This window comes from Salvia hispanica, chromosome 2, assembly GCF_023119035.1.
Source record: "Salvia hispanica cultivar TCC Black 2014 chromosome 2, UniMelb_Shisp_WGS_1.0, whole genome shotgun sequence".
Classification (NCBI taxonomy): Eukaryota; Viridiplantae; Streptophyta; class Magnoliopsida; order Lamiales; family Lamiaceae; genus Salvia; species Salvia hispanica.
In genome coordinates, this window is record NC_062966.1 from 25,998,741 (window position 1) to 26,009,686 (window position 10,946).

General features: G+C 35.4%; 2 protein-coding genes across 4 annotated transcripts in view; one reads left to right on the forward strand and one right to left on the reverse strand.

Moving 5' to 3' along the window:
- The window catches only part of LOC125206582 (histone-lysine N-methyltransferase ASHH2), a 13,303-nt gene extending 12,437 nt beyond the window's left edge, over positions 1 to 866 (reverse strand). The window contains exon 1 of the mRNA XM_048105827.1: positions 863 to 866. Coding sequence (XP_047961784.1) covers positions 863 to 866 — 4 coding nt within the window. The remainder of the gene's footprint in view (positions 1 to 862) is intronic.
- A 2,336-nt stretch (positions 867 to 3,202) lies between these two features.
- On the forward strand, positions 3,203 to 10,189 carry LOC125203763 (ubinuclein-1-like). Of its 3 annotated transcripts, none has more exons than XM_048102203.1 (12): positions 3,203 to 3,754; positions 4,161 to 4,247; positions 4,338 to 4,414; positions 5,145 to 5,679; positions 6,284 to 6,383; positions 6,482 to 6,591; positions 6,736 to 6,822; positions 7,264 to 7,389; positions 7,640 to 7,771; positions 7,842 to 7,903; positions 8,482 to 8,580; positions 9,394 to 9,419. In XM_048102203.1, exons 1-11 carry the CDS (start codon positions 3,407 to 3,409, stop codon positions 8,546 to 8,548), a joined length of 1,731 nt encoding a protein of 576 aa, XP_047958160.1. In that variant the 5' UTR covers positions 3,203 to 3,406; the 3' UTR covers positions 8,549 to 8,580; positions 9,394 to 9,419. The 3 variants fall into 3 exon arrangements, with proteins under 3 accessions (XP_047958160.1, XP_047958159.1, XP_047958158.1); XM_048102202.1 differs by having other exon boundaries at positions 3,209 to 3,754; positions 7,264 to 7,356; positions 7,856 to 7,903; positions 9,394 to 10,189; XM_048102201.1 differs by having other exon boundaries at positions 3,210 to 3,754; positions 7,856 to 7,903; positions 9,394 to 10,189.
- Positions 10,190 to 10,946: the final 757 nt, after the last annotated feature.

Here is a 10,946-nt window from a genome sequence, read left to right on the forward strand (position 1 = left end):
TGTTTGTGGAGGCATGAGCTGCTAGGTTACTTGATTCATGGTTTCTGACTTTTGGGGATTTTGGATTTATAATGGTGGCTGGTTTTAATTTACCCTTGATTGAGCTGCTATTTGCAGTGGTCGAATGCTAAGTTTTGTAAATGAGGAGGGCAATAGAGGAATTTACTCGTCTGGTTGTCTCCTATATTTATTAGTGGACTCAGGACTGGTTGTATTAAATATTGTCAAGTTTGACTCGACGAGATTTTTGACGAGAGTTTTAAGAAATGTAAGGGCATGTTTGAGAATTGACATTTAACAATACTCTAGTAAAAGAGTTTGTCATTTAATAGCCCACTGTTTCTGGGTATCGATAATCCGTAACTTGTATTTGGATTGACATTTATATTATCTGCCTTAAAGAATATCTAGTATTTGGTTTGTATTTTTCATCAACCTAATGTTACAAAGTTCCATTAATACCCTTTCAGACTTTCATGGTTTCCAATTTTGTCCAAACAAAACCCTATCTATATAAATTCTTCTTCCGTGAAAATTACCTCCAGTTTTAGCAAAACATGAAGCAACTTCATTAAATTGTACTCCCTTCGTCCCAGAGAAGTTGGCATATTTTGAAAATGGCACGGGATTTTAGGAGGTTTTGTTTCGTGTGTTAAATGGAGAGAGAAAATATAATTTTTATATTTATGTGAGAGATAACTTTTTCCAAAAAGGGAAATGTGACATCTTTTGTGGGACAAACTAAAAAGGAAAGTGTGCCAACTTCTCTGGGACGGAGGGAGTATCAAAGTATTTCAGAATTTCCAGAAAGTATGAAGAATTTTGTGAGTTGGGTAAAATTGTACACAACCATTGCATTTACGCATAACTTTTGATAGAAATTCCCCACCTCGAACACCGAAAAAGTCCCGAAGAAATTGAAAGTGTTTCAACAATGTAGAAAATCATGAATTCCAGACGCAATAGGGCGAAATACAATACGAGAAATCAAGTCTTCTAATGTTGTAGTTGGAACCAACTACATAGCAATTAATAATTCAAGACTCAGGTTCAAATTGGCTTGAATGTTGTGTAACAACTGTCTGTTACAAAGCCCCAAATCCCTACAAAGACTTCATAATTGAACACAGAATGATGCGTCGGGCTTTAATTATGCGGTTATGCTACAATATTTAGAGCTCACCTGGGTGTGGATGAGCGATGGCAGAGGCCAAATTGGGACGACGCCTTCCTTGAGAACGAGAACGATTCTGGATCTTGGAGCAGAATGTGTTGTGCAGTCGTTGAATTCAAATTTGGGGAAGAAATTTTTGATTAGAAAACCAGGGAGAAATTGGTAATTGTGTATTACAGAAAAGGATTTACGTTAGCGGAAAGATTCTTATCGCAGCCTTTTTGAAAGTTTGTGTAACTTAGCTTTACAACCCTAAACCGACGGGCTGAAGCCCAATCTCGGGCCTATCAGCAAAATTAAAGTACAAACCAAACAGATGTAGTGCTCATTTAATGCACTCTAACTGGCCCTAAAAGTCAAACCAAACGCGGCCTAAAAGAAATTGTGTTGGAAAAGTTAGTGAAACGAGAATTGCATATTTATATATTAATTTTATAATAGAATGTGAGTGCAAAGAATCAGTAAAAAATAAAATTAATTTACCAAAAATAGAAAATATATATTAATAATTTTTTATGGGCGGACTAAAATGGCAAAACAACATAAAATTTCATGGGCATAGAGAGTAATGATTAAGTGAGTGCAAAAGGATTGCAGTCTTTACAAAATTTTAACAATGTTTGTTTGACGTGAAAGCAAAGTTAAGCGGAAAAATAATCCTAGTAATATGAACATCGGGAATATAAATTTGAATAACTTTAGTTTTATTATATTGGATAAACATTGATATTTTAAATTTTATATTTAAATAAATTACTACTAAACAGAAAAAGTTTGAAAAAAAAATCAACTAATTTTATTAAGTAATTAAATAATAACTCAATACACTAATTCAAGTGAAAGAGAAATAAGAAGGCAGCACATACGATCAAGTGAAAGAGAAATAAGAAGGCAGCACATACGATTGAGGTTACATGAAATTATGAAAACTACACGTAATATCATTTTGAACTAATATTTCATGAAAAGATAATTTTACTTCAACCATTCACGACAAATTTAAATTTGACATCATTTTTTAGTATATTTTTCAAAAAATTTGTAGTAGCATTATATCTAGTGTTGTTCAATTGAAATTTTAAAAAATAAGTTTTGATTTAGTGTATGATTTGAGAAATTTTATACGCCTAAAATCCAAGTTCATTTTTTTTATGTACGGGTAGAGATGATATAATGCACTTCTTGTTATTTATAACTACCACTATTATACTTATTTCAATTTGAATATTCAGTTATAATTATTTTATTTTTGGTAATAGATAATCAATTTTTTTTCAATTTTCGTTTATAATTGATGATAACCTATCCTAATAGATACGATTACATATTAATCGATTACGAATTCTTGATCAATCTTTAAAGTTATTATTTTTCAAGTCGGACAATGTGTTTAAATGTGAGGACCATCAAGTCCAATCAACCACTTTCAATGACGAACTTCGATGGTGAACTGATGCCGCTCAACTATTGGTTGAAGAATGACGAAGATGATGATAGGATTGCTAACTGGGGGAGAAATTGAGGAAATTGCCATCAAATAATATGAAAACTATGCTAGATTAATCAATATTGTTGTGATTTGTACCGATACAACACTAACTCAAGCACCTTTTGTGTATTCTTAAATCTATTTTGTGAATAGCAAACATGACCAGGATCGAGTCATATTAGAGATGTCATAATTGGATCTGTAAACTCTAGGAAAAGATATCAAAACTTAAAACACTTAACCTTTTTTTCAACAAGATTCTCAAAGTTAAATATCCTCAGTTCAACTTAAAATAATATTTTTATTTGAAAATATACTTACCTTTTGGTTTGAATCCATTAGGTGCATGTTGTCGTTGACGTATACGTTTAAATAGATTTTTTTCATCATGTTACTAAGTTGATCTATTTGGTGTGAATAATAAAAACATATTTTTTAAAATATAAATAATAAAAATGATCATATGTGAAACTCAAAAATAAACTTTAGTCATAAATTATCCAACTTTATCAAAGATGATCTCTTAATATCATGATACAATCTGTAGAAATATATGAAGATTTGGGGATGAAAATGAATCTAATGATAGATGTGTGCCTTATACAGTTCTTAGTTCATTGATTCAACTGCAACAGTCCCTCAACATTAAACATTCCAATAAGAGGAACCAAAAATCTCATTTCATCAGCTCCACACCTAGGGTTTCCCCATAAATTTCAAATCGTTGGTGGCACTCTGAATTAATGATCGACGGCGGCGGTTTGGAATCGGATTCCGCGTCAAAACCTATGTCCACGTGCGAATCACACGGCGACCGTCTGCGGTTCACGGTGGAGCTGCGGCCGGGAGAAACGACAATCGTTTCGTGGAGGAAGCTTCTTAAGGAGATGACTTCCAGCAATCCTAATGCCAATAGACCGAAAGCTGCTGGCTCGTCGTCGCCGGCCAATCAGCAGCCTCATCCCCCGTCTCCGCCACCTGCATTGGCGTCTTCCGAGCAGCCGGTGGAGAACGAAGACAGGGATTCTCTAGGTCAGGCTGAGACGAACCGTCTGAGCACTGTGATTGAGAAAAATGAGCCAATGTATGCGGTATGTTAGACAAGGATTGGTGAATTTAGCATTTTTCTTTAGTTGGGGGAGAATGTCGATTGGCTTGGTGCATTTAGTCTCAATGTGTATTAAGATAAATTCGGGGTTGATACATCTTGCTATTTTGTTGCTTAATCATGACTAGACTAGCAACGGAATGTTTGGATTTTCATTCTTGCTATTCCTCCTGTAGCCAATATTCAGGGCTTATGGAGGATCTAGCTTATTAGGAACCTGCTTCCTTTGCCTTTTTCATGTGCATATTTGACAGATTCTTGTTAAGCACTTCAAAGAATGACTTACTTTAGCAAATATAACACGTTGTGACACCTAGATTATTGATTGGTGATATGGCTGTGATAATCTGGCATCAGAATAATTCATGATATACTGGTGGCACTTTCAGGGCGATGGAACTAGTGAAGACGAAGAAGTTTTGCCAGATGATGATGAGTATGATACTGAGGATTCCTTTATTGATGATGCTGAGCTGGTAACTGCTGCATTTTCATCAACTAGCTGTGTTCTCCTCCTTCTCACACCTCTTATGATGTGCATGTTGCTTGCGTTGTTGGCTATGCAGGATGATTATACCCAGGTTGATAACTCATCAATAAAAAATGACGGGTTTTTTGTTAACCATGGGAAGTTGGAGTGCATGTAAGTTTTCCTTACATTTTCCTTTCATGTCTTTTATCAACAAATCAGTATTTTGACTATATCACTGTGGTGTTTTCTAGCAATTGGATTATTTAGGTTCGGCTGGATGTATGGCAATTTACTTATGTTACTTTCTAAGGTCAACATACAGTCTTTATTAGAACCTTTTCGTTATAAGACATTAAGACCATCCACAATACTTTTTCATATGATGATTGATCTAAAATTTGGAATTGAAGATGTAATATCAAAAAATCAAAACTTATTTTTACTACACTCTAATCGTCGAGGTAGAAAGTATATATTGCTTCAGACTTCTTATGCTGACTTTTCCTATAAGACCTGTATTAAATGAAATGAGTAATAAATTTTGAAATATATTGGAATATTATAGAAGTAACTGTTTGAGCTGTATGTGAAGCAAATGCTGCTTTCTTTTCTTTTTTCCTCTTATTTTTTGAATCATAAGTGATACAGTGTTTTAATTGCATCTAATATTGTCCTTCAATGTGAGAGAATATAATTACCACTTAGGATATACTGGTAAGATCCTTGAGTATTTCAGTCAAATTTATATATCATGTATTTTGATCCTTCCTTGCACACAGCATCTGTTTCTGTAGCTGGTTTTCAACTTATGTTGTCAAAATAATTGGGAACGGTACCGTATCTCATAAGTTTCCCTTTTTCAATTAGTTGGCGAAGGTCTTTATTCTCTATAAACGTGCAGTGAATCTACAACAACTGATAAACAACAGCCGAGGAAAAGGAGACGTGAAGATGTGACAAAAACTCAAGGTGGGAATGAAGATGGACATAGCCCAAATAAACACATCAAAATAGGAAATAAAGAAAGAAAATCACCATCCTCAGTTAAAAGAAATACAACTAGTCAGTTCAACTTGCATAGTACGAATGTGCTAGAGGCTTCCCAAGCAAATGCAACTGAAGCTTCATTGAAGAAGAAAAATGCAGATAACCCGACTGCGATAAATCCTGCAGCATCATTAGAGCACAAGGATGCAAAACATCAAATGACTGGGTTCATCTCATCACATAATCGCAATACGAAACCGAAGGACAGTAGTGAACTTCAAGATGCTTCAACGCAGAAGCCAAATAGTTCATCTGTAAGCAAACCTCAGTATGGCAAACTAAATAATGCCAAGGAGCTGGACAAATCTATCCAAAAAAAGGATCAAAGTGGCTCTGTTGGAAGATTTGACCTTAATATTACTCCGAGCAGAGACTTGCCACAAATAGCAGTGAGTGATTCACTTGGGTGCTGCGTTTGTTAGTGAATTTGTTATCTCTATTCACACAGTTGTTTGATATGATTTGTCATGTAGTAGCTTCCATCTTCTAACAACTGTGAAAAGGACTTGGTTATCTCTAGTTGCTTCTGTTTAGGGATTTAATTTAGTAGCTTTCTTGATCTGGTTCCTTGAAAATAACTTCAGCCATAACATTTAGTACTTCTCTGGAAATAGAGAACTTCCTTACTATTGGGGACACTTAATCGCACACTATTTTGAAGGGCTGACCTATTCTTATTATATGGTTAATGATGATCGATGACTCCCTTAAATGACTTTGAAGTGGTATTGATATATCTTCTCACCTCAGTTTATCACTAATGACAAAACCATATCTCATCCACACATATCATGTTTCTTGCACTGTTCTACATGCTGGTTGTTATATGCATATTCCTACCATGTCCTTGATCTCAAACGTAGGAATTCAGCATCTTAAACCATTAGAGATCTATATTGGCCGTACTGGTCTCTCCATTTTTCTTGCATTATCTCATTCTGCAATTGATTTATTATTGTTCCCTGATTGGGTCTTAATACATATTCTTTTCAGAATGTTCCCCACGCTCCAAGAAAAGAAGCATCTAATTTTAGACCAAAAATTACGGTGCTTGAAAAAGCCATTAGAGAGTTACAGAAGATAGTTGCAGAATGTATTTACAAACTCTACGGCCATGATAGTTTTCTTTCATTTAGTATGATATATCATGCCACGCTTGCTTACTTTTTCTCATATGTTTTGAAATAACAGTAAGACCACCTTCAACAGAGGTACATGATCCCGATAATTCTTCTCAAGCAATCAAAAGGAGATTATCACCTGAAATAAAGCAGAAGCTGTCTAAAGTTGCTAGATTAGCGGTACTTAAGATGCTATAAGTTCATGTTATTCTTATCTCTAGCACTTGATCAATTACTTTGCTTGATTTGTGGCTTTGTGCTTTCATGAGGGTGCAACTCTATTACTTGGCAATGCCAATTATATTTATTTTTGGGATGCTTCAGCAAGGTAGCTATGGAAAAATACCAAAGGATGTAATCAATCGTCTGATGAGCATCTTAGGCCACTTGATGAAACTTAACACACTGCAGGTATCTCCTCTTTGATAATCAAAATATGAATAGGAATATTGGATTACTATTTTGCTTTAACTACAAACCCTTTACTTTCAATGGTTAGTATAATTAGTATTATTTTGGTTAAGTGGACAGTCTACTGTTATTAGCAGTGCAGTTAAATTTTTTCCCCCTCTCAGTTTTTCATGTTTTCTTTTGGTTTGCGGCCTCCTTCCCCTTTATCGTTCATTACTTTCCCTCCTTAATGGTACCCTTGTAGGGTTTAGTGGATCATGGATGTGGGAAGGTTATACTTGGTTGTAGTTACTATTTAGCAATGACCTTCATGAACCTTATATGTCCCTTCTTATTCTGAACTAATTTATTATTATATCAGCAGTTTACTGAATGCAACATGTTGAAACATTTGTGTTTACTGTACCAGGGTCCCAGCTAATAAAGTATTCTTTTTGTCAGAAAAATCTTAGAGCAATGGCCAATTTAGGGTTGTCAGCTAGACAAGAGAAGGACAATCGACTGAAGAAGACAAAACATGAAGTTGTTGAGATGGTTAGGCAGCGAGTGCAATATATGATATCCACAGTAAACATTTTTCTTGATTGCTCTAATTGCTATAGACGTGCATAGATTGTTAGCGTTTATAATTACTTATAAATTTCATATTTAACCATGAAGCAAAATGGATAAAGTTTGCTTGCATGCAATTTCTATTGGAATGCGTAATATCAACACAGACACTACCTCCAGCACCATCTACCTAGGGTTCATCTTGTGTTGAATATTGATACCAATTTTTTATTTTTATATTAACAGATGTCTTTCTACTTTGTAGGTTCTGCGAGAAACTGGTGCAGATGATTTCCAAGAAATTGGTCATGAAGAAAAAGAAACCTTGAAAAGAATATACAGCATGGACAAAGCACTGGAGAATAAGATTTGTGACTTGTATGACCTTTATATTGTGGTAATATATCAGATTTTCTTAGTTGTTGGAGTTTTCTTGTTAGTAGATTTATATTTCCTCCTTGCCATAGCGTTTTATCCCCAGAGAATTGGAGAAGATCCAGAACCCCCTGCGAGAAGACTTTTTGAAGAGGTAACAACATAAGATTTATATTATTGTAAATTAGAACAGGTAAAATGCTTGCATTATCATATATCGGTCGTCGGAAGTTGTGGACCGTGCCCCTGGATATGTAAGAATTTTCCTTGGTGATAAATTCAATCGATATGAGTACTTTTTCCTGATCCACTTGCGTGGTTACGCCAATGCTGCTGTGAGTATTGCTATGTCAGCTACTCATTTCTCCAGCAGAGAGGGAAGGGATGTTTTCATTTCCCAATTTCCACAATTAGTTTTCGTTTAATGATCTCACACATATAGTGTGAGATTCCATGGCAGATACTACTGCTTAAGGCAGCAGGGAATGCTATTACTAGATGTACTAGCAGAAAACCAAGTCATGTGCTTTGGATCATTCATAATATACTCAAGACAGGTGGAATGGATGGTGGACATGATTTCACCTATTATGTTAGAGAGAGAGAGGAATAGCAAGTGGATTTCACTCTTCGTTGGCTTAGAAGCAACAACTATTTTCGTTAATCAAGTATCCTCCAGTTTTACAGGGGCTATGCAATTGAAAATCTGATGTAAGCATTTCCCTGTTGCAGCTTGCAGCATTATGGCCTGGTGGAGTCATGGACACTGATGGAATTAAATGCGCAATATATAAAGTAAAAGGAAGGAGAGCATTAATAAGGCGACAGAGGGTATGCGTATATTTTGCTCATTCTACTTGAATACTTTCTGTCTTTCCAGATTGAAATCTGAAGTTCTTGTCAATGCCATAGTTAAACTATAAGAATGCGCTCAAATGTGTACTTGTGTATTTATTGAGACAGGAGCAATATATATATGCAGAACTCACATTGCACAAATTACCTGTGGCAATTGGATAACCCTTTTTTAATCACTAAAATTATGCATGCGGATCACTATAGTAGTATGATTCTGAGTGTTCTTTAATCTTGGTTCAGGTTGGGCATCGGATATACTAATTCCTGGCATGTTTATCCTGAATGTTCTTTAAATTCAACCGATGTTGCTAACTTGCTTATGGTTGATTATGCATATTATTGTCTGAGATTCCCATTCAATTGTAGCTTTATTGATGATACTACGTGTGCTCATCTGTGGCATATTTCCTTGACTTGACAGATTCAGTACAATTGAATTCCCTCAATGAAAAATTCATTTACTGTGAAAAAAAGCAAATTAATATTCTAAATAAAACCAAGTAGTTTGTGTGATATGATTAGCAGCATCCTTAATAACCCAGTAACTTTTTATGAATAGTTGATTGATAATATATTACATCAAGTCATCAAGCATTTCCGAGGCAGTAGACTTGAGCTACCTGCCATGGGTTTCTATAGTGTCGCTGGTGTTTTAATCGTCTATTAGTTTGTCTACGGTATTTACTATTTATAATATCTGCTTTTCCTTGAGAAACTCTTTAAAGTTCCTTCCAGGTCTCTGATGGAGTTATACCGGCCCCTTTTATTTACCACTAATTTTTTCAGGAAAAAGCAAATTTTAAGAGGAAGAAGTTGGGACAAAAAATGGAGGATACTATCGAAAAGGAAGCTAGTATCGTTGCTCCTGCATTGCATGTTCCTGAGAAAATTTTGTCCGCCTCCTGTGACAATGCTTCATCATTGATGGCTAAGCTGGTCCAGAGTGCTGCTGTATCTCGACCTAAACCCTATGTAACATTACCCGTTGCAAGTACCCCTAGTGTAAACAAACCAAAGCGAGAAAGAGTGAAGGCTAGCAATCCCAATGATGCCATGCCAGTGGAAGTACTACCAAAAAAGAAAGTGAAAAAGAAGCAAAATCCAGGTGCGGCTGAAGCTCAGCTCCACCTTGAGAAGGCTCCCGAGGCAGAGGAAAAGCACAAACCAAAGCAAGAAAGAGTGAAGGCTAGCAATTCCAATGATGCCATGCCAGTGGAAGTACTACCAAAAAAGAAAGTGAAAAAGAAGCAAAATCTTGGTGCGGCTGAAGCTTAGCTCCACCTTGAGAAGGCTCCCGAGGCAGAGGAATAGCACAAACACCGTAAACCCATTGCTGTTCCTCCTAAGTCCAACCTTAAGTCAGGTGCACAGTCAGATGCCTCACATACACAGTTTTGAATCACAGATACATGTCTTGTTGTAGGTTATTGAAGAGTAGTTTTATAATTATTTTTTGTTGAAGCTGATTCACCATGACTAGATTAATTACATCCACTTTGTGGTCTTTTGATCCAACATGAGCTTACTGTATATACTATATACCATCTTCAGTTTAATTTACTTTTCAATAGAAATTTATGCACACAATTATTCAGATAAATTAGTTTAAAATTGGGTTTGTGTATCTCGACTCCAACAAATGAATTAGTCGAAAAATATAATTATCTTGATTCGACAAAAGTTGGTTTGAGCTTATTTGATGAGGCAAATTAACACCAATGATATATACTGTACTACTCTTCAATAACCTACAGCACGAAATGGAACAAAAAATATATGCCCTAAGTTTTTGTAATTGGAAGAAGTGGAAGAAGGTTTGACAATCATGTAAAAGCTTTATTCAGAAATTTGGATTGGAGTTAATTCCAAATATATGTCCTATGTTTTTGTAATCGATCATGAATCTCTTTTTAGGTAAATATGTTACTGGTTCAGTTCTTACATTGTTCGGTTATTGATACTTAAATTGCAGGAGGGGCCGTGCACCGTAGGCCCCTATCCCTATGTGACTCCGTTGCTGGTTGTCCTGGTTCGAAAGAAGACCTTAGGGTCAGCCCGAAAAGCTACATGTCACCCCGACGTTAAGAAATATTTTCAAAATGAAGATGTTAAATGATGTCGTTTTAAGAATTTTTCTAAACTTATTTTTTAAAGTTACAATCTACCTTCAATCTCTTATCCATTCATTTCTATTTATATCACCTTCTCCAAAATCAATTCAAGGATCTGCTATTGCCTCTATTTTCCCTCTTCCCATTCTTAATTATCCAAAATTCCACTGTACCTACTTCAAAACACCATGCACAACTTCAATAATAAATTACAGCTTAGATAATGTT